A 24,665-nucleotide genomic window follows, 5' to 3' on the forward strand; every position below is an offset into this window, starting at 1 on the left:
TTTGCCGCGACAAATGTACAGTACCTAAATTCCATTAACCTACCCTTTCAGTATGTGTTCAGATTAACTCTAAACATTCCAGTGCTATCAATTTTCTACTAAATTATTCCATGCAGTGCTTATGTGGATTTATGGCCACAGAACCTGAATGATATGTAAAGGAATGAACGCCTTTAAATAACTTTTAATTACTAGGGTTTCCAATTTCATACTTTTTTCTCTCTAGATAACAGGCAGCACTTTGAAAAGTCCAAAGACTGTTGAAATTATTTGTATAACTTGTCTTGTGAATGTGTTTTCTGAGCCATAAGTGACAGCAAAGAATAAATGTAATAGCATTTGTCTTAAGACTTGAAGAGAGAAATTTCTTGTGGGTGCCTATTGAATTACCTTTACAATTGAAGTTGTATATCATTATAGTTACTCTTTAATGTCCTTTATGGCAAATAATAGATGGTTCAGGGTAATTCCATAGACAACAGCTAGTCCCTCCCTCTCTGCCATTCTTTATAATCTGCTTTGTGACCTTCTTGCGAAACAATCTCATTTCAGTTGAAGAGGCTAGGTTATCAGTTTTGTACAATATCATTGCTGCTAAATTATTTGTTAGTAGACTGAATGCTTTGCGAAACTTTGCCATGTTACTCAAGAAAATTATACCAGAAGACAACAGCAAATGAAAGTATTCAAAATACATCACGGTTGTGCTTTACAGGTTCAAAATAATGAGAGAATAAATAACAGCCTGTGCTTAAGCTTTTTGATTAGGTTGTTGTGGTTTGGATTCCATTTCAATTTGTAATCTATCTTGAATTGTTATCATTAATTGATGTAAATGTTTACTACATATAGGTCTTTAATCTTAGTCTGGAGTGCTATAATGTGGGCCTTGGATTGAGAATAAAATGTTTGCTGCCAGCTAGTTATATTACTGTCTTCTCAATTGATCAATATGTTTGTCATCAATGAGGAATACAGTTAAAATGACACTTTTTAATCATCCTGGCAAAGTTAGCAGCAAATTAGGACTTGAGCTCAGATCTGCCTCCAGGCTGTGCTTAGTTGAAAATGCTATTCAAGTACTCCACACATACCAACACAGCTTCAGTATACATCTTCTTCCTTCACTCACTGCGTAAGTTAATGAGGGACTAAAGCAGCCACCAAGGTTTGTTTATGCAATGGATTGATAAAAAATCTACTCACCAAGCAGCAGCAGGAGAACATTTCTGACCTCTACGCTTTTTCTTAAACCTCACCAATTCTTTTCCTTTGCCGCTCTTCCTTCCCCTTCAACCTTTGTGCCAGAAGAAGAAGCCAATGGCTCTGAAAGCTTTCAAATTGTAATACCTTTTATTATGTATCTTCTTAAAAAGAGGCATGGCCTAAGGGAGCGTTTAAATATGCAGTGTCATACATATAGATCTAAAACTAAAAAAAATCCTTGCCAGTCATAAAATTCTCAGACAGATCGTAAGCCTCATTATAGAGTCTTGCATATTTCATACACTTTCATAAATTTCATCATTTTTCCTCTCCTTGCTGACATCAATCTTAAAGTTGCAGTGTTATATCTAGCTTTTGCCTAAATGCTACGCAGCTAAAGTCTCCTCTTTTGTTTCAGACTTGAAGGTAAATGAATAAGTATTTGCATTTTGTTCTTATTGACTATATGTTGGCAGTACAGCTTAGTGCCGGCCGGTGTGGCCATGCTGTTCTAGGCGCTTCAGTCTGGAACCGCGTGACCGCTACGGTCGGAAGTTCGAATCCTGCCTCGGGCATGGATGTGTGTGATGTCCTTATGTTAGTTAGGTTTATGTAGTTCTAAGTTCTAGGGGACTGATGACCATAGATGTTGAGTCCCATAGTGCTCAGAGCCATTTGAACAGCTTAGTGTGCTTGCCAGCTGGCACTACTCTGTTCACTGCGGCAAGGTTCACCATAGTCACATTGGTTGGCTTTTGCACTTGTAAACATGGCCATGGCGTGTGTCGTTGTTGTTGTTTTATGTCTGTCAGTAGTTGAAATCTATAGAAGACTTTCAGCACAATATACAGTCAATGTTTTATCATCAAAAATGATTGCTGGTTGAAGGAACAATATATAATCGGCCAAAACAAGTGTGTCATAGTCACAGTTCTGCCAGGGATGGTTCAAGAACATTTTCCCATGCAAACGACATACCATTTGGCGCCCCCCCCCCCCCTTCCCCAATTCCCATCCACAATTTCACCCATGGCAGTTCCACAATTAATTATGATACAAACTATACACAAATCTCGCCTGTCTTAGAGTGGTACTCCAAGCCACTGCTACTGATGGTGATATGTCCTGTATAGAAGTCTTACTAGTTGTGGTGCCCCTGCTGGCTGGGCCACTTGAACCCTGAACCAGCAATGTCATCCATCACAAGTACAATTTTTGTAAAGTTTATGCAAGATATGTCCCAAAACAACTCGAGGATCTTTGTAATAAAATAAGAGAAATCAGAGTTCACAACAAAAGGTTTAAGTGTTCTTTTTTTCGAACACGCTGTTAGAGAGTGGAATGGTAAAGAAATAGTTTGAAGGTGGTTTGATAAACCCTCTGCCCAGTACTTAATTGTGAATTGCAGAGTAGTCGTGTAGCTGTAGATGGAGGGCACAATTGTAACTCTGTAAGACCCTGTCAGCACCTGCTGAAAGTCATACTAATGAAAGTGAAATGTTCTTGAAATAAACATCACTGGAGATGGAACATACGTTCAACACTTTGAACCAGATGATACAGAATAGAAAAACCTGGTATCTCGAGCCAAAATGAAATTAAAGAGTCAACCCTGTGCAGGAAAGTGTTGCTCGCAGTTCTTTTAGGATCCACAAAGGCCAGTTCTGGAATATTACCAGAAAAAGGGGACAACAGTTAACAGTAAATGTTAGTCATATGCTTTTTGCAATGAGCTGAAGCCTGCAATTTGTTACAAATGTTGAGCTCTATCATCAAATGAAGTTCTTTTTTGCGTAATAACATGCAGCCACTTATCATGGCCTATGCTGTTTCCAAATATGCATCTGAAGGTGTTGCAGTAAACGGTATACAGCCTGATATAACCCTATCAGATTTCAATTTGTTTGTTCCACTTATAGACGTTGTAATAGGCCATCTATTCATCTCTGACGAAGAGGCGAGGAAACAGTGTGTATGTGTCCTGTTGCACAACCGAAAAACTTGTTTTGAATAGTATTGGAAAACTAATGTAAAAATGGACCAAGCACATTGAAAAGCAAGGTGACCGTGTTGAAAAATGTCGTAATTTTTTTTATTAATGGTGTAAAAAATAATAGAAATGTTGTGCATATGCTAATTTACTTAGTGTCTTAACAAATCAACAGAAACAAAATGAATGTGCCTTACCTGTTTGTTCCTACTCTTCCCTGCCACTCCCGTGTTCCTATATTAATAGTGAAAGGCTGGAGGGAAGAATGAGTCTCAGTAAAGCTCCCTAAGAACTCCCATTTCCCAAATTTTTCTTGATATGATCATTTCGCAAGACATATGTGGGAGGAAGTAATATGTTACGTGACTCTCCTCAGAACTTACACTTTCAAAGTTTCAACAGTTTCTGTGATGCACATTGCTTCTCTTGTAGCATCTGCCACTCGAATTGCTTGAGCATCGTCATAACTCTCAAGCGACGAGTAAACGATCCTGTAACAAAACACACCACTCTTCACTGGATATCCTCTCTTTCTGCAATTAATCCTACTAGGTTAGGATACCAGACCGGTGAACAGTACTCAAGAAATGGTTGAACAAGTGTTTTGTAAGATACTTCTTTCACTGATGAATTAGATTTCCCCAATGAAAAAAAAAAAACATACAAAACACAACCACACTTATTATCAGTATCAGAATTCCCTATGTACCCTGACTTTGTGGGCACCTTTGCATAAGTCTACAATAGATAGATGTTAGTGATATAGGTCTATAATTATGTGCATGTTTGATGACCATTCTTGAAAACAGGAATCAACTGAGCTGCTTCTTCCAATCGCTAGGTACTTTTCATTGCTCCAGCAGCAACATACAATCAACTACTGCTAGAAAGGGAAGGGCAGATTGTTTCATATAATCTCTACAGAACCTCATAAGTATTTCACACACTCCTGCTGCCTTTCCACTGTTGAGTAATTTTAGATGCTTATTTTTTTATGCCGTCATTTCTTATCTCAGTATCTGCCATTTCATGATTTGTGTAGTGATTGAAAGGAACAACCATATTGTGATCTTATCTGATAAAACTATTTTTCTTTGACTGCCCCTTACATTTTATCAGAATTTGTGGGACTGCAAGCATTCTTCAGAATAGTAAGATTTTGTAGGGTTTAAGTTCATAATATTATATTCAATGGTTAAAAATCGAGCCCATTTAATTGTTGAATATTAGTACTAAAGTAGTCTTAACACAAAGGTTGATTGTATTTGAAGTTGAGAGCTTTCATTAAGCCTACAACACTTGCAAAACATAAGTGAAATAAAAATATATTATCTGTGTATAAATTCGTTGGTACTTTGGCGGAGAAGATTTATATTCCTGTAACCTCAAACTAAGCAGTTCTGCCTTTTGTTTCCATAGTCCTATGTCATGCACTAAATCATTCAAATCTTCCTGTGTTGTAAAGTGTGGCATTGCTGTGTGTGTCCTGGAGCAAAGGATCATATCTTTCAGGAAATGTCATTTCTTCATCTGTTTGCCTTGAAGGAACCAGAAGTCTCTCAGAGTTTGGAAGGTAGGTACATATAAGCAATGTATTACTTTCATTTATCATTTGTAAATTCCCAACTCATTCTGTTACAATCTGCCAGAGTTGGCGATCACGTGTCTTGCTTGTGTGGTTGAATGATCTGTGTTTCTTTCTTTTTCCGACAAAGGCTGTGGCCAAAAGCTTGTGCGTGAGTGTCTTCTAATTATGTCCGTCAGCTTTATGCTATGTAGCAATGTATCTTTTTCTAATTGTTGATATTCCAACCTGGAGTTTCCATTATTTAAATTCCTGAATAGTCACAAAAGGAAAAAAAAAAAAAAAGAAAACAGAAATCTGTGATATGTCTTTTTGATCTCTCCATTCCATAGGAATAGCAAATAACACAATGTTACTTTGCACAATTTTGTGAGTCTGCATCATAAACAGTGAAATTCTTGTTCTTGCAAAAGTGGATTTCCCTCAAATGTAAGAGAAATTTTCTTGTATATAGGGTGGTCCAAAAGTTCGGAAACACCCTCATAAAATAGAAATGGAGTAGCAAACAAGGAAACAGAATCCCTACACACGAGGAACGGGAAGGGGGAAACTTTATAGGCTGTGCCACCAACATGGCGGCCACCTTGAAAGTGGCCATCTTGGATTCAACTCCAAAATTTCAAATGGGAATGTGGTCATGTGATGTATTAGACAGACATAGAATTTCACCAGAAAAACAATGCCATTGTTATTTTAAACATAGCTTTTTTCATTCTTGCGTTATAGCCAGTTACATGTGGCAGCGGTGGGACGCTCGGCAGCATGTGTGTTATGTGCCAAAGAGACATTACGCCGTGTTACACAGTCCCAAGAGACCACCAACACTCATAGGAATGGCTCCTAGTCTCTGGACTGAAGACCACAACAATAACAGATGTTCAACAAGAAACTATCATAGCAGTATGTGGACTTTCACCTGCAAACTATTAAGGAGGCTTATCAAAAGTTAAGCAATAGTGCACTGGCCATATAACTGTGTATTATTAGGGGGTTGGGCAAAGTAAAAATCAAAGTACTATAAAACATGCATCTATCGGCTACATCATTTAAAGTAGTCAGTGTCGCAATCCACAGTCCATTAAATTATTCTCAGGTGTTCAGCCAGGTGTTATCATTGATACTGCACGAATTTTTGGCAATCGGACCTGCTGCCCTCTCTAGGTGACTGAAGATTGATGTCCAAGTAGGTGTTTTAGCTGCTGGCACGGCTAATCCGCACATCGATAGCAGACAAACTGCGCTAGAATCTCAAAAACATCGGTGTTGAGAATGCTACATCACCATTGATTGCACCCATACCAAATATCTGTGCACCGGAAATTGCATGGCGATGACTTTCAACGTCGTATACGGTTCTGCCACTGGGCACAAGAGAAATTTCAGGACGATGACAGATTTTTTGCACGCGTTCTATTTAGCGACGAAGCATCATTCTCCAACAGCAGTAACGAAAATCGACATAATATGCACTATTGAGCAATGGAAAAATCCATGATGGCTGCGACACGTGTAACATCAGCGACCTTGGCGGTTTAATGTATGGTGCGGCATTATGGGAGGAAGGCTAATTGGGCCCCATTTTATCAGTGGAAATCTAAATGGTGCAACGTATGCTGATTCCCTACATAATGTTTTACTGATGTTACTACAAGATGTTTCACTGCATGACAGAATGGCGATGTACTTCCAATGTGATGGACGTCCGGCACATTGCTCGCATAGGGTTGAAGCGGTATTGAATAGCATATTTCATAACAGGTGGATTGGTCGTCAAAGCACCGTACCATGGTCCACACGTTCACTGGATCTGACGTCCCCGATTTTCTTTCTGTGGGGAAAATTGAAGGATATTTGCTATCGTGATCCACCGACAACATGAGTCAGTGCATGTGCGAACATTACGGAAGGCGAACTACTCGCTGTTGAGAGGAATGTCGTTACACGTATTGCCAAATGCATTGAGGTTGAAGGACATCATTTTGAGCATTTATTGCATTAATGTGGTATTTACAGGTAATCACGCTGTAACAGCATGCTTTCTCAGAAATGATAAGTTCACAAAGGTACATGCATCACATTGTAACAACTGAAATAAAATGTCCAATCGTACCTATGTTCTGTACTTTAATTTAAAAAAACCTGCCTCTTACCAGCTGTTCATCTAAAACTGTGAGCCATATGTTTGTGACTATTACAGCGCCATCTATCACAAGGCGAAAAAAGTGGTCCAACTAAAACTTCCTATTTCTTTACATACTACACGAATATGTAATAAAAAATGGGGTTCCTATTTAAAAAACGCAGTTGATATCCATTTGATCTATGGCAGTGCCATCTAGCAGGCCAACCATAGCGCCATCTGGTTTCCCCCTTCAAGCTAGGCAAGTTTTGTTCTTTGTAGTTTTTTCGTTTGATACTTATTTTGTGAGATATTTGGCCCGGTCACAATCAATGGACTACCCTGTATAGGTTATGTAACAAGCAAAGAAAAGATTTATGATTACTCTTGCACCAAACAATTTTCTTATATGTCAAATACACTAATAACTAAAGAAAGAACAACTATTAGTTCTTCACCACTTACTTATTATTATTATTATTATTATAACTCTGAGAATTTAAAAGAAAAAACTGAAAATCCTAATACATCATAGGAATGGAATTGCGAGTCTCTCTTGATGAACAATGTGTAGCATCAGTAACTGTTCTGTCACAGATCAACTGACTATAAAATTCCATTCCTGAGGCTGGCATGTGATTCATAGCACCTTTATATTCAAAGATTTCTGGCGGAGATGCTTTGTAAATTTTTCTCGGAAAAAGCCAATGTAGTAGAGGCTGTCTAAATAAGTTGTGATAATTATACACTATAGAGAACTACATACCTGTATTCAGTGAAGTATTAAAAAGGCCCGAAATGGTAAAGGTCTCATTATCAGCACTCAATGTTACACTGAAACAGTGTACATAAGAGTGGGGGGGGGGGGGGGGGGGTGAGATGTCTAAAACTATTTTGTTTAACATCAGCTATAGTGAACTTTTTGGATGTATTTCACATGCCACAATCTGACTAGTTTTGTTGAATGGCAAATGAAGCACGGGATAACCCTGTTTCTTGCCCCAAACATCCATTGTCAAACAAGTCCATTCCCTCTATTATTCTCAGTTGTCTCATTCTAGCACGAACAGGTTGAACAATTTTCAAACTATGCAGTGGTAGTAAAATCTTTATGCCAAAAGTGGACATACCTGGTTACTGGACCAATGCCTTCAGTTACAGATTTTCTCAATGCTATTGCATCACAACAATTGTCTGAAAAGTAACTTATTTATTTCAAGGCGATATTCAATGCAAACATTTCAAGGGACCGAAAAATCAGGAGTTCTGTTAAAAAAAATTCGTGTTATGTGAAAAACACAGATTTTAATAAGTGTACATGTACAGCAGTACACTAATGGGGAATACACTACACTATCAATCACGTTATTGTAGACTTACAACACTATAAAGTGATTGTAAAATTACAAGTACTCACAAATTATGTACATTACTTTCTTGGAAAAAAATTCAGTCATGGTTCGCTGACGTTCATGGGAACGATAATATTTTGTAATTTGACAACCAATTGTAACGATAGCGTCCGTAAACCCAGCAGTCACGTTGGATGTTGTAAGGAACCATTCTAAACAGTCCAAGGCTCTAACATCTCCTGATGGGTAGGTGGAATGGTATCTGTGTTCTCTTCATCTTCACTTTCTTCTGATGGCCCTTCTTGCACCTTGTTTGCAGCTTTTGACACATCCGATTCCACAGGACATACGGTAACATCGTCACCTACACTAATGAATTCTTCGAAACTAATCCCAGGAATCGCAACGTCCTGCAGAACTGTCCATTCATCAGTTGAAGTGGCATCTTCTAACTCGTGGACATCTTCAGTGTTGCTATGTCTACAAGCTCTGTTAAAGCACTTCCCTATATGTTGTGGCAATACGGAGTTCCAGGCTGCTGTGATGGCTTTTATTGTGTCAAGCAGATTCCAATTTGGGGTTGAACTATTGTTTTCAGCAGCACGAATTGCAGCTCTTACAAGTCGCTTATGATAAGCTCTCTGTATGAGAGAAATTATGCCTTGGTCAAAATGCTGAAGGCGGCTTGTGGCGTTATGAACGTTATGGGCAGTACATCTGGCCAATGTAAGAAGAACATGCCTACTTTAAGCAACCATTCGACTGTTGAAATGAAGAAGCCACTTGCGAAATGATGTGCCATTGATCCAAGCTTTCTTGTGGTGAGAGTAGATGCAAGGTAAAAGTATCCATATTTATGTTTTTAAAACCACGTGGTTTCTCGGATTTACTGATAACCCAGGGACGAAACTTCTCACTGCCGTCAGCATTACAGCACAGTACAACAGTCACACATTTTTTGCTTCATACTCCACCGTGACACTTATCACCTTTTATCCCCGGGGTGTGATTTGGAAAAAGATTGTAGAAAAATCCACTTTCATCCATGTTAAACACGTCACACGAGGCATACTTTTCCCTCACTCGGTTGAATTCATGCAACCAGCTGTTCGCACTTTCTTCATCAACTTTATTTGCTTCACCACAAATTTGTACAGATGAAACTGATTGTCTCTTTTGGAACCGATACAACCAACCAGCAAAACAACGGAAGTCTTTGATGCCCATATCTTTAGCAATATCATTTGCTTTTGACTGAATCATAGGGTCAGTTAAAGGTATGTTAGATACACGCATATGATTGAACCATTCTTGCAGTAATGTCTCGACGTCTTCATACTTGGTGGTATGAAGTCCTTTAGATATGTTTCCAGAGCCTGATGCTGCAGCATTAATAATTTTTTCTTGATTCTTAATAATTGTAGGTAAAGTAGATATGGGTATTCCAAACTGCTCTGCAATTGCTGTTTTCTTGGTACCACAATCCACTTCATCTAGAATCTTAAGCTTTAAGTGTACATTTAGAGCTGTCTGTTTCCTCTTTGCCATTTTCGTGTGCTACGGTACCGGTTGTAACTGTAGTTTTTATTCAGTATTCCAACTCGATACGGCTATGACTAACAGAACACCTGTCAAATCTGGCACTGAGTACGTTCTTAAAGCACACGTTAATGAATGTCTTAAAATGTACAGCATACGCTGATTGTTGGGGTGATAATCGCAGCTACTGACCAACAATAAGTTAAAAACGAGTCAGCAATAAGTATAATTAACTTTGTAGTTGCATTTCCCACATTTATTTCAGAAAAAAATAATGCTTTAGAATACTCTAAGGTCGGAAGTTTGTTTTTCAGTGAAATTTAACAACACTAGGAACTGAAACAGAGTTAACAAATAAAACATCCCATAAGAACTAATGTATTCCTGGTAGGACCAATATTTTTTTCCCGTTAACTGTGAGTTTGTCTTACGCGAGTTCACGTTAACGAGGTTATACTGTACAACCAACAGTTTGTGCAGTTTTTTAAGACATAGAAAGTATTCAAATTTATATGCAGGAGGAAAATTTGGAAGTGAGTATGAAACAACAGGGAGAATTAAAAGTGTTTAGCATAGGTCAGTTTTTGATGGACAGGTTAGGATAAATGAAGACAGTAGTGTTCACAGATGACTTGCTAGTATGGGGAAACAGTAAGTCCACGAACAGCTGGATGTCTGACAGGAGATAGCTACTTATGGTGGAATGACATTCTTGGCAGAGAACAGTGATGTAATAAAATGAGACAAAAACAGATTTGTTACTTAAGTACCATTTGGTAGGGAGACACTGCAAAAAGTGAAGAGCTTCAACTATGTTGGGACTTCAGAAAGGAAGTTACATGTTCTCCACCATTACCAATACCCAACAAGAGTAGCACACTGTCAAAAGACAGCATATGTTCTAGGTTTCCTGCAGACAGTTCTGTTTCAAAAAGGAGAACAGGTGCATCACACTGTGAAAGTGAAATGCTGTAGCAACTGGAAATGTACTCCAAAGCTGAAGTACAGAGGACGGGCTTCGACATTAAAGAGAATGTCCCAGCAATATGAACTGATTCACAACAGTAACAAGGGGAAGCTATTTTTCAACAATGAGGACATTCACACAGTGATTCCCGAATGACTCCACGACCAAGAGCAGATTACTATCATTGAGTAAACAAAAGACTGGTAGAACATTCTGACCCTTGTTCACAGAGACTTGATGACTGCATTGAAAAATAGTCATGTATCTCACTTTGAATAGTAGTACGGCCATCCGTAAAAGTTACTTTGCCAGCCCAATGTGTAACTTAATTTTTGAAGTTTCCTCGTAATTAGGTAGTATGACTGAGCAAGATGGGAGAAACACGAAATGGGTATGAACTTTCGAGAACCAAACACTGAACAAAAAATTTGTATGGAGTCATGTAAACATCATAATTGCTGAAACTTTCCAATTACTTAAAAGTGTATGTGGACCAAGAAACTAACAGAGGCCAAAATTGAAACTGAACATGGTTAAGTACACTGCCAACTTAAAGCAAGGATCTGCATTCAAGTGTATTGCAGTTTTCAATTGTCAAGAAATTTCATAACAGTGCACACTCCTACAGGGAGTAAAATATTCATTCAGAAAAGTACTGATTCACCACTTCCTATCTGCAGACTTGCAGCCTTAAGTCTTCCTTTGTTATGATTGCCACTGTTAAATTTGTGATCATCTTGCACAGCTTTCAAAATTAAGTCATAAAAATGTACAATAAATGTAGTATTTCCTCCAAAATTTAATAGTGTAAAAAATTATATGTAAGGAATGGTAGAGACAAAAGAAGTACAGTCAATACAATTCTCAGCTGAGACTTTATTTTACACAAAGAGTATTTGGCTACTTTAATAAATATCTGTACAAAATCTTTTGAATTCAAGTTTCTCATTGAGTCAAAGCTCTTATCTAATACTATCATATGTCAGTAACAAGTAATGTTATTAAAACTGATACAACATGAACATTTATGCTGTTCCCTAGGAGACGGTACCTCTGTTTCCGGTTCACAATTATGGGAAAGCTAAAATCTGGGGGAAAACACATTAATCTCGCTATTTCCAATGGTGTGAAATAGCGTAGTTTCAAGCTATGCAGTAGGTCCAGACACTGTTCTGATTCACATTCACGTGACTTTATTTTTTCAGCAACACTTAGAACATACTCTGTAGATTCACCTGACAGAACTGACCCAGTACCCACTACATAATTACCATATGCTTTTGTGAAGCAGCAACAATGTTTAGACAATGGGAAAACAATGTCTAAGGCGCAAGCATATTTTAGTAGTATGTTATCGGGCAATTTAAAACTTGACAAATTGTCAGCATTTTCTTTTTCAAGAATGTGAGAAAGAGAGAAACAAGTTCTCTTGTCTCTGCTATTTTCATGGCTTTCTTCTTGTGCAGCAAGTTCACGATACTGTGTATTTATACGATGCGTCTTGTACAAAGTACTGTCATTTCCGTCCAAAATTTGTGTAATATCATCCACCTGAAATGTGAAATTCTATATCAGACTGAATTATTTTATTCACTTTTATAACTTAATTTCACTGCAACAATTTCATATTTATGACATACCATAAAAAGGAGATACAAGCAACTCAACAAAACAACAGCATTCTATATAATGTACTGACAAATTATAACTGGGACCCTTGTAGGTTGTGGGCAATGCACTACCAACTGAGCTATCCAGACAAGTTTCAACTCAAGCTTCAATCTGCAAATGCCTCTCTTCTATCTGCCAGAAAATTAATTTTGCAAACAACTCACACACTGTTGTTACAGCCTTCTACCATGGGTACTAGAGCAATAAGCACGCATGAGAGCATCTGTAGAGCTTGGAATGTACAAAAAGAAATTTTGAGTCAGGCTGTGAAGTGTCTGAGGATAGCTAGTTGGTGCACCAAGTGGTGAAGAACTGACTGTGCAATGTAGGAGATATCAACAGTTGCAGGTTTTTCTTTTTCCCCGCAAGAGTAGTCATTGAGACAGATCATCTGATTTGCAAGATATCTACAACACACAAATGTTGGTGTCTTAGGACTGAGGGAATTACATGTACTTATTGGTCTTGTTTGTTACTGCAACCTGTAATAATTCACAGAACCATCACATCAGTTTACCATCAGTGTGTGTCACCTGATAATTACAGTATATACTGAGGACATTACTGCACATGTGATGTTGCATGAGATCATCAGCATTATGTCCATGAGTTATTCTCACCCAACTGTCTCTGGTGTTCCACTGACCTCTAGCAGCTGCTTGAAACATGATGTTGGGTGCAAAAATGGCTCAAAGTTTCAGCTGGTAACTAGTGGTGGCTGCATGGGAATGTGAAGTACATCAGATAACAGATCCAACTGTGGTGTGTAATCCAATTACACAAAGTAGCATTGCCTTGTATCATGGTTTATTGAGTTGTATCTTACAATTACTACTTGTTTTGAGTATTCACACACAGTCCAGTGACATTGAAGCATCCATTTGAAAATGTACCTCACCCCCCGCCCCCATAAAAAAAAAACTAGTTATGTTAGCCCACATGCTCTTTTACAAGTGTGTCATCTTCCCCATTGGTGCAGTCACCAAATGTATTACCCAATGAGCTACATGATTCACACCCATCTGATTGTTTATAACTGTTCTGAGGAGCAACATTCTGAGGTGGTGTAGAGGCAGGAAGAGATGTGAAAGTCATACCATCATCTGAAGATATGCATAAATTAAGTTTGTAATAGCTCTACCAGCAAGAGAAAAAGTTAATTACAAAATTACAGCTGTGTATGTCCTAGCATTATCATTTGTTATAATGGTACAATGCCAACTAAGAATGAGGAGACAAACAGACTCCGTATTTTTGAGGAGCTGCATTACTTACAAAATATGACTGACTATTTTTTGATACTTGGCATTTTCCTTTATGGTACTTAGCATTCATCCTTGAAACTACTACTTCCGGAATATGACCATGTCTTGTGAAGCACTGAGCTGCTCAAAACAGTCTTGAGATTATAGACTGCTTTACTCTTTTTATACTTCTGAAAATCATAAATGTGACTGCTACTGACTGACTAGGAAAAGAAGCTTACCAAAAGACTCATTCACAATGAGATCATCAGAGAGAACACACATCCAGATTGGGCAAAAAATCAGCACTAGCATACCTAAAGGTATGTCTTAATCTGCCTCCAGGAAACCATGGAAAACCAAAATCTGGATGACGAAATGGAGATCTGAACCCCACTCCTTTCAAATACGAGCCTAGTTCCTTAACTGCTGAGCCACCTCAATAAAAATAGCTAGGAAGATTACAACCAGAGCTTGAAACAGGAACACTGAATCAATGATTCTGATTTCTCAGTGCAGCTAATAATGTGTAGTGAACCAATTTTTTGTAACATTTATGTAAATATTTATTCAATGTTGACCTTCTTGTGCAAATTAAAAATGAACCTCTCTGGCAAAACAGTTCTGTCAACAGGACACAAACTATATGCTTAAGTATACTGCATTTATAGAAATGCACAGTATTCTCTCCTAAAATACATCCTGAAATTTTATCATTCACAATTCTAAATTTGTTATAAATATATTATAAGATGATAAATAATGTTGTCATTACACTTACCAGTGGCTTTATAGAAAATGAGAAGTTCAGTGGCCTTTTTTTTTGCAATAAGGTAATAACGCGTTCGAGAATTAGGGATATGGAATTGAAATGGACTTAAGAGAAATTCTTGAAAAATAAAATTGGCTTCTTGCAGGATGTTAACAAACATATCTCTGGCTTCGGATTTCTCAAAACCTTTGACATTTTCTAAAAGAATATATTTCAGATTTCCAGTCAGTTCAGGTAACAGCCGTAAGAAATGCAGAAAAGGTGAGGTTCTATTGTCAGCCGTATCCTTTTGCAGCCCATTTCTGTGAAAAGTAATAAACAGAAATGAGACAGGCTACAACACTTTGATGACATGGGTTCAGTAACGTGGGCTAGGCAAATGCCCAGTGGGCAGGACATTTACAAATGGGCAATTGCCCATAGCAGTTTTAAACAGACAAAATCTGGGGATTTATGGAAAAAAATTACTTTGTAAAGTTTTTACTACTAGGATGTATAATTTTCCAATTAATACGGGATGGGTTGATAAGCCCGATGTTAGAAGCTAGTAAATGTTTACATTTAAACATACAAATGTCATTCATTGCCTTTACTTCTTAGACTGAAAGGAAATAAGAGCATTGCAGTCTGATGTGCTAAGGAAGGGCATGTGTTACTGACAGCTGCTTATCACTGACAATATCTTTTTTATTTTTACTGGTTCTATTACTCTTCCTCTCTCTCACCCCGACTTTTTGTTTTTACCAGTTCTACTCTTCTATGAAAGTGCTGGTATGTTGATAGACACAATAAAAATAAAGAACACACAAACACACACAAATATTCAAGCTTTTGCAACCAATGGTTGCTTCATCAGGAAAGAGGGAAGGAGAAGGAAAGACGAAAGGCAGTGGGTTTTAAGGGAGAGGGTAAGGAGTCATTCCAATCCCGGGACTGGAAAGACTTACTTTAGGGGGAAAAAAAGGACAGGTATACACTCGCGCACACACACATCCATCCGCACATATACAGACACAGGCAGACATATGTGTTTGAAAAGTATTACACCGAGAATGACTAATAAAATTTGCTTAATTTACAGTGTACAATTTCTTATTATACATGGGGACACTGGTTGTAACTACATCACAGAGAAACAGAGCTGAATTTGTAACATCTACTGAGTTGGAGGGAAAGCATACCTATTATGAAGGGAAAGCATACCTATTATGATTGTGAATGGAACAATTTGGTGCGCCGCATGATTAGAATGTTATCAGAACCTCACAGTAACTGTTAGCATTGCAATTTTACACATGGCAGAAAAGACATATGAGATCAGCTCATTTGATCACAGCCACACTTCACAGAAGCAGGAAGGTACGAAAACAGGTGAGTTACTGGCAAAAGCAGAGTCGTTATTTGGATCATGAGGGCTGCTTGGACATCTCAGTTGGTAGAGCACTTGCCTGTGGAAGGCAGAGGTCCTAGGTTCGAGGCCCAGCCTGGCACACAGTTTTAATCTTTCAGGAAGATGCATCTCAGCACAACCCCATTGGCATAATGAAAATTCATTCTTGGAATTTGCTAGCCGCTGCCACAAATACATTGTGTTACAGTCAGATGAATTACACTTCATTAGTATTCTTCAATTGTTACACCACATTTCCTTCAATATAGCTAAAACTACTTTTGATTCTAATAAATGAATTAGGTATCATATGATAATAATCCACTAAGTTCGGGTATAAAGGAAATTTGTAAGGATATATTTTGTTTACTAGTTTCCTTCTCACCAGAAATGTCCCTGCAAACCAAACAATGCAAGCATTGCCGGGGCCTCCACCAGACATGTTCTGCTGGTATGAGAAGATCCATAAGTATGGAGTGCAAGAGCCATGGATTATTAGAGAGAAGTGGCTATTATAAAAAGTTTCTTTTTTTTCATGTAAATATTTTCTTTGAGGATTTTCATTTCAGTCTACAGTCTGTCCTGTAAAATTTAACTGCCTACTTCATATGAAAAAGAAAGTATTTTTGTGGTACGAATTATGTAGTGTTCTCCCCGTTCACCCCTTTTGCATTTTTCATACTGACATATATTTTACCATGTCCATAATCCCGAACAAAATACTTGATGGAAATATGACTTTTAGGTAATACAGCTTTTCTCGGTTTACCTTTTACTTTTAGTTTTTATAACACAAATAGAAGCACACACGGACATCGTACAACACTGCAGACCAATCTGTTATTGTCTACAGTCTGAACACTGATTTCATGCAGCAGTAGTATGTCCTGTGCAAACCCTCTTCATATCTGGATTTGATATTTTCCCAATTTGATTCAGCATACCTTCATTAGTTGTGTGATCTGCCCCCCCCCCCCCTCAAAAATAAATAAATAAAATAAAAAAATCAATTCAGCATCACGATAAAGAGGCATATTAGATACCAGTCATTGACTTTGACCAGTGACATAGGAAACATGTAATGAAAGCCGTAAACAACATGGCAACTGTAAGATGATATCAGTGGCACTTTTTTTCAAATGGACTTTGCTACAGGTCAGTCTGTCACCATAACTAAGTTCTTTTTGTTAGCATATTTGTTAGCTTCACCACCTAACAAAACTGAATATATGCACGAAAAAGTTATGTCACAGTGGCCATTAACATTATGGCACTGGTCAAATATTCCTCTTGACCCCAGAATCCTTCCCTAGCACTGCATCTCAAAAGCCTCTATTCACTTCTTGTTATAGCCATGTTTCACTACAAGGCTACACTCCAGACAAGTACCTTTAGAAAGGCTTTCTAACACCTATAAATTTGTAATCAGTATTCACAATTTCCTCTCTGTTTCTTATGCTATTGCCAATCTGCATTCAACATCCTCTATCCATTGGGCATCATCCATTACTCTGCTGGCCAAATAACAAAGTCCATCAACTACTTTTAGTGTGTTGGTTTCTAATCTAGTTCCCTTAGCATTGCCCGATTTGATTCAACTACATTTCATTACCCTTGTTTTACTTATCTTCTAAACTCTTTTCAAGGCATCATTCATTCTATTAAATTTGTCTTCAAAGTCCTTTGCCATCTCTGACAGAATTACAAAGCCATAAACTACGGTTTACCTTTCTTCGGCCTCTCTGTGAAGATAAGTCATTATATTGTGTGTTCCCACATTTCCATGGAACCAAAACTAATTTTCCCTGATACTGTTTTCTACCAGTCTATCTTCTGTATATAATTTAAGTCAGTAAACAAGACAGACCATGTAGCCATATCTGTATGCAAATGGGCAATGTGAATGAAAAATGACTCATTCCACACCATTAAAATTATCTACTTCACTTCCCTTTCAGTTATTCACCTTCAAGTTTGTTTTCTTTTAACAGACCTAGACACATTCCTTCTACCTTTCAGCTTTTCCTTCTTTACTTTTAAATGACTTTCCATCTGAAGTTTTCATATTCGCACAGGTGCTTCCTCCCACAGTGTTATTTAATTTCCAACAAATAGAATACGTAATTCCACTACTACATAAATCTACCTAAAACTTTCTAGTGTCTCCAGGTCTTGTCCACAGACACATCCTCCTTTTACAATTCTTAAACCAAGATTTAGTAATAATGAAACTGTGCTCTGCACAAAATTATACCACATGGCTTCCCCTTTCAGTCCTTTGCCCAAGTTCATGTTCCATTATTTTTTCCTTCACTTTCCTTTCTTACTATTATATTCCAGCCCCCCTTTTAATTTCATCTCCCTCAATAACATAAATTTCTTTTATACTGTCCAAAATTCTTGTGATCTCTCGCCACCTGTACAGCTTATGAGCATATAATCTTATTCTACTGTGGTGGGTGTTGGCTTCTTGTCTCGTGTGTTTGCAGAGATAAATGAAACAATCATATACACTCAGTCACAGGTAAAGTAGATGGCAGACTGCCATTCATTGGTAGGATACTAGAGAAATGCAATCAGTCTACAAAGAAAATTGCATACACAAATCTCATGCGATCCACCTTAGAATATCGCTCAAGTGTGTGTTTCTCTTACTGAATAGGACCAACATGGAATACTGAATGAATGTAAGGAAAGGCAGCACAAATGATTACAGGGCACAGATATGCTGAAATAACTGAGGTGGCAGAGACTTGAAGATAGAAGCAAACTATCCCTTGATAGCCTATGAAAAAAGTTTCCAAAATCAACATGAATTGATGGATCTATGAATATGTTACACCCCCTATATCTTGCTCGCATATGGATCATGAAGACAAGATTAGACTGATCCATGAAGATTACACTAATTACAGCAGGCGCATAGGCAATTACGCAACATTCTTTCCACATTTCACATGAATGGGATGTGATACAATGTAAAGAACCGCCTGCCATGCACTTTACAATGGTTTGCAGAGCATGGGTGTTGCAAATTTTTTTTGTGGTGAGGACCATTACCGCAACCTAGCTTACTTTTACCTCAAACATTGATTACGTAGTAATGGTATATTTTGTACAACAAAACTGAATGCGTGTTAATGGCACAAATAGTGGAGCAAACTGAGAAAACTACTTTTCATATGTCTCCACTATTTGTGGGATTAAAGCATACTCAAAATATTCCTTTACGATGTGATCAACGTTTGGGGCAAAAGTAGGCCAAAATATGGTAATGATCCTCACCCCAAAAAAATTGCCCAAATTGCACACGCCGCAGCAGCTGTTAAACTAACTTCATTTGGCGTTCTACAAAATAATAATTATTGTGCACTAATATTCAGATTTCATAAGATGCAAATTACCTAGTGAAGGGTTGGCATGGTGGGCTCATTAGAATCATATTTATTTTCATGTTATTAATTTCTTCGGCTGTTAGTGATTCAATATTTTTCTGAAGGAGCTTCGTTTGTGGAAAATTAGCTGCGTAAACCAAATTAGCAACAGTGTTGATGTCAACTGCTGCAACCACCTCACCAGAACCACTTTCTGAAAAAAGGGAATATAAATATAATAGTCTCGAACACATTGTTTTAAGTATGATAGAACGACTGTGTGACAAACAGTTATCTTCAAATGCCTACGTTGTGGCTAATGACGATTGCAACTAAACCCGTAACGAAAACCCACTATTCTATGGTATTTAACGAAACACTTGCCTCGAAGAGCATAATGCATGCCTCCGATTCCACTAAACAGCTCCAACACCCGTAATCCCATGCTTCCGTGTTTATAAACAGTTCATACTCCGCATTTTCGAAGCTGGTAAACACCGATCAGGTTACATACTGCAGTTGCATAAAGTACATTTTCAGTTATTATTCTTGGAATCCCTTCCATAAAGGGTGCCGTAAAAAATCAACTATAAATAATCCTGTAAAAGTTAAGTAGTTTACTCCCACAGTCCTTAAGAAGACATACGTGACACTGGCCAAGGCTACTACAGGTGGCCAAAAATTAACATAACTGGTAGAAATAACCGGTTACTGATAAGTAGCAGTTACCGCAATCACCGTTCATATGATACTAGCAAGTAGCAGTTATTTCAATCACTGCCTAACTGCCAACAGTGGCTCGCGCCATCTGTTTACCAATGATTGTACTACGCTTCCGCTCATATGAGATCTGGCCACAATCGAGAGGTATAGACTATCTGGAAGGTGTTTATAGGCCATGGAAAGAACTATGAGAATGCGCGTCATCTGTTCATAGAAATGTATACTACTCTTTCGTGTGCTCTCACAAGTCACTACGTTCAGCACAAAGTTGATGTCAGAGCGATGGCTAATGGGAGACTCGGCGTCAAATTCTGGTCAATCTCTCTAAGTGCCGTCGCTGGACGTGTCGAAGGGCACTATGCAGCTCTTGGCCCTGTGTTAAGAGCCTATGGTCTACCAGTTGAGTTCCTTCGCTACATCCTGCACTGCTACGATGATGGGCGAAGGGTGATAGTGGGCCCTGCTGACGAGAGTAAGATCGTGCAGCCATCCAGAGAAGTCTGTCGGGGCGACCTCCTTTTTCCCCTCCTTTTCCATCACGCCCTCGACCTGTCCTGCACCACCTTCCCTCCCATATCGGCGCCCTTGTCCTTGACTGACCGATCAACGTGGCAGCCTTGGCAGATGATGTCTTGCTGTTTGCCTCGACGCCAGGAAGAGCTGCAGACCCTCATCAGCTCGCCAGTCACAACCCTGGGCCATCTGGGGCTGCAGGTAAACATCTCCCCCTCTCACTCGTGGCATCCAGCTGCGACAAGTAGGTTAAAGTGGATGATGGGAGAATCTTCAAAGCCGGAAATACCACCATGCCAGCCATGCACATGGTGGGAGACATTCTGATACTGGGGCCTGCAGTTCTCATTCACAGGGCAGTGCCTCTTCAATCCGAGGCGCCACCTCCAGGAGCAGTTGAATGTCACCTCCAGAGTGTCATTGAAGTCCCAGAAGTGGCTTTATGTGCTCTCGAATGTCATTCTTCTGGGCCTCTAACATGGCCTCGCCTTTAATCACACACGCCTGGCTGCGCTAAAGACCACCGACACCCATGTGCGACTGCAATGCAGAGCTGGCTTCGACTCCCAGTAGACACCCCTGTCAGCTATTTCCACAGCCCATTTCACATGGAGGCCTTGGCATTCCATCTGCCAGGTGGGTAGATCCAATCCTCCGACGTAGCCGCCTCCCGGCACTACAGCAGATGTTACCACCAGCAGACGACAGAGGGCGATGAGAAATACGATGGGAGATTGGCGCCCTTGAGAGATATCTTCTGTAGGAGGAGCACTCGCTGACAATGCTGAGGAAGACAGCAGAAATGTGGGCAGCATGACTAAAATTGTTTTGTGATTGTGCAGCGCTGATGTCTTCGGCTGCAACAGCTCTCCAGCATCAGTGGGTTGTGGATACCAGTTGTTTCCTTTTCCGGCCATGACTGCATCAGCTGCGTACTTGCATGTATTAATGCCTTACCATCCAATTAGTCCTGGCCAGGAACTCGAGAAAAATTGCATATCGGGATGCAACAGCGTCAAGACCACCAATCATGTTGTCCAGAGCTGCAGGATGACCAATGGTTCCCACTTACAGACATGTGTTGTTGTCAAGTACATTGCGTGGGGGCTGGTGCAGAAGGGGTTCAACACCTTTGTTGAGCCCCACCTCCAGACACCATGTGGACTCCAGAAGATGAACATTGTGGTGGTGGAAGGTGGCATTGCCCACGTCGTCGATGCACAGGTTGTTGGCGACCACCTGCGTCTCGACTGGTGCCCCAAGGCGTGATCCAAATACGATTGCAAAGATGTTCATTTTGCTGTCCATGGTCTGCATTGGGATATCGAGGAAGTGCAGACCACCCCAGCCACAGTGAACTGGAGGGGAACCCTGGGTGCCTCAATCTTCCAGAAGCCTCCTTAACCTGGGTCTTTGTGTTGTGTGCTCGCATTTGCTCATTGGTGTAAACATACCTTTCCACATTTTCCAGAATATAAGTGCAAGATGCACGAAGGGTAGAGTTGGACTGGGGTAGAGCGCCAGGTGTGTGTGTGGTGCTGAAGCACAGCACATCTTCTCAGGCCAAATACTATCTTAATTCTGGGGTCACGTCTCGTGACATCATGCTACCAGGTATCTTGCTCTGCCACTAGATGCCACACTGAACGAGTCGTCTTCAACATGTGAAGGCAAGTACGAATGGATGGAAGCTGAGTGCAAATTCCCCTGTTATGACACTGAGGCATAAACCATAAGCTCAAATTGCGGAAAATACGCTAGTAAAAGTGTTTGGAACTATTTTATGCTTAGTGGACCAGTAATGCATATCCCTAGCTTTATTTACCCTATCAGTATATGGAGTTCAACACATAGAATGTATAGCATACTTACACAGGAAAGCCTAAATGTCTCTGGTTTGAAACTTATTCAGGGGACAAATACCTGAACTAACAACAACATAGCCTACAAATTTAGATATTTTAAGATTTGTTTTCGACATCAAATGCAGGAAGTTAAACAAACACACATTACCCCAGATTAGATAAAATCGCACAATAAATATTAATATTTTAATTTAGGTAGAAAATCGGCGTTTACGCTCTTAGTCCGGTGAAACTGTCAGAAAAAAGGCTGTACCTTGCAAAAGGTTCGGTAGCAGATTTTATTTTTTTAACTCGTTCATATTGTTGGAAAGGTTAGAAAACTAAGTTTTGCCAACAAAATTTCTCTTGGGAAAACTTTCTGCAGTCAAAAAACTTCGAAAATTTCGGCCTTTTTTCAGTTTTTTTCAAAATATCTCGGTTTGATTTGCTCCTATCGCTTTGACGTCTACTTTCTTTTTTAAAGAGCACAAAATTCTCTACAAATTCTATTCTTACCATTTTTTCTACTCCCAGTATCTAAGGCGCTACAGCGCGTCAAAAAATACCAATTTTTCAAATTTCGAGCAAAGAATAGTTGGTGACAATTTCCACGATGTAAAGTTCTGTAGAAAAGATAAAGTTGTGACTTTCCTTTCTGCGTTCAATTCTGTAAAAGCTGAGAGCACTAAAATTACTCTTGTTGATCCTTTAACTCTTTTCCAAAGGATTTGTTTAATGAAACAAAGTGAAGAAGAGTTAAAAGCCTTTCTGAAATATGAAGTTGCTCCTTACCCAATGTCCCTACTCTAAGAATAAGGCATGCGAAAAGGAACAAAATCTTCATTCTACAATGCTTTCGTTCCAGTGGAAGATGTGAAGTCAGGTGGACCGAGTAAATTTTTTGTCGTTGATGGAGGGTACCTTATCCACAAAGTGACTTGAACTCGAAATGTTTGCGTCAAGTCAATAGCCCAAAGCTATATTTCTTACCTGCAGTGTCATTTTGGATCTCAATTTGCTATTGTATTTGATGGATATCCATGTGAGGGAGACAAACGTAGCACAAAGAGTGCTGAGAGGATTCGTAGGCCCAAACAACATTCTTCGGTTGACGTTGTGGTTGAATCAGAGATGGTGAACCAAGTCCCTCAGGACAAGTTCGTGTACAACGAACGAAACAAGATGCGTTTGATCACACTTCTTAAAATGGAATTTCTGGTGTGTAGCATTGAAGTGCACCAGGCACAAGAAGATGTTGACGTTATAATTGTAACATCTGCCATTTCAAGAACCAAAGATTTTGGAAGTGTTATCATTGTAGGAGAAGATGTTGACCTGCTTGTGCTCATGACCGGTTTGGGGCAAGTCATTGAAAACTTATTTTTCTGAAAGCCAGGAAGAGGAAATGCAGAAGACAAGTGGTTTTCCACTGCATCTTACAAGTTTGACAGTGAATATATTCTGTTCACTCACGCCTTTAGCGGATGTGATACAACATCTGCTTTTTTTGCTCAAGGAAAAATTAAGTGCTGCAATATTGTTGCAAAAAATGAAAACCTAACATCAGCGCTTTGCGCGTTCAATAAACCACATGCTACCTGTGAAGAAATAATAACTCCAGGAGAACAAATAACTATTGCATTGTACAGTGGAGGTGTCAGCAGTTCCCACACACTAGACCATTTGCGGTACCAGCTACATCTGGGTACAGACTTTCAAATCCTATAAATGCACGTAATGGAAACTGTACAGAGTCAGTCCACAATGTCCCCTTTGTTATTCTGGTCAAACCCATTTAAATGATATATATATATGTCATGCTATGTGTGTGTTATCATTGACTTTTTACATCTTTGTTCCTATAGGCTGTTAAGTTCAATTCCGTTTCGTCCATATTGACTGTGTGTGTGCCAGCATGTAGTAAAGTGCACCAATGTGAAATGTTATAATAAATCACCGAATGTGTGTGTGTTTATCATGTTCTCAATCTACACCGAACCTCAACGGGTTATGGGCCCAGATATCCAGGTAACCGATCATTAAAAGTATCAGGAATCACTGATTAAAAACCCACATGACGAATTATCTAATTAATGTGCTGAAGCTGAAAGGACATGAGAAGTGCGGAGATTGGCTGTTCACTATCGAAAATGTGGTTATTCTCAAAGAATTAGAGAATTGTGTCTTATAAGTAGTTTCATCAGAAGATTCGAAGGCCAAAGCGAAGATAATTCTTACGATTTATCCATCTTTACATGTGAACATAAGAGAAGAAAAAACAATGGTGGAATTGTGGAATAAACTGAAATCAAAGCTTGACCACTCGGGTTTTGCGAGAACAATAAATTTATTGAGAACACTGATATCAACATGTCT

General features: G+C 39.0%; 2 protein-coding genes across 2 annotated transcripts; both read right to left on the reverse strand.

The window, feature by feature from the left end:
- Nucleotides 1-8,464: 8,464 nt before the first annotated feature.
- LOC126336090 (tigger transposable element-derived protein 6-like) lies at nt 8,465-9,800 on the reverse strand. The gene is made up of 2 exons (XM_049999571.1): nt 9,222-9,800; nt 8,465-8,893 (listed from the first exon to the last, which is right to left on the reverse strand). The coding sequence occupies exons 1-2, from the start codon at nt 9,798-9,800 to the stop codon at nt 8,465-8,467; spliced, it is 1,008 nt and encodes a 335-aa protein (XP_049855528.1).
- Nucleotides 9,801-11,614: 1,814 nt separating this feature from the next.
- On the reverse strand, nt 11,615-20,015 carry LOC126335535 (tRNA (cytosine(38)-C(5))-methyltransferase). The gene is given in 6 exon segments (XM_049998909.1): nt 11,615-12,309; nt 14,455-14,496; nt 14,498-14,747; nt 19,240-19,423; nt 19,594-19,722; nt 19,831-20,015. Coding segments are annotated over 5 exon segments (1,113 nt in total). The 5' UTR covers nt 19,655-19,722; nt 19,831-20,015; the 3' UTR covers nt 11,615-11,733.
- Between the last annotated feature and the right edge of the window lie 4,650 nt (nt 20,016-24,665).

This window comes from Schistocerca gregaria, chromosome 2, assembly GCF_023897955.1.
Source record: "Schistocerca gregaria isolate iqSchGreg1 chromosome 2, iqSchGreg1.2, whole genome shotgun sequence".
In the NCBI taxonomy this organism is placed as follows: domain Eukaryota; kingdom Metazoa; phylum Arthropoda; class Insecta; order Orthoptera; family Acrididae; genus Schistocerca; species Schistocerca gregaria.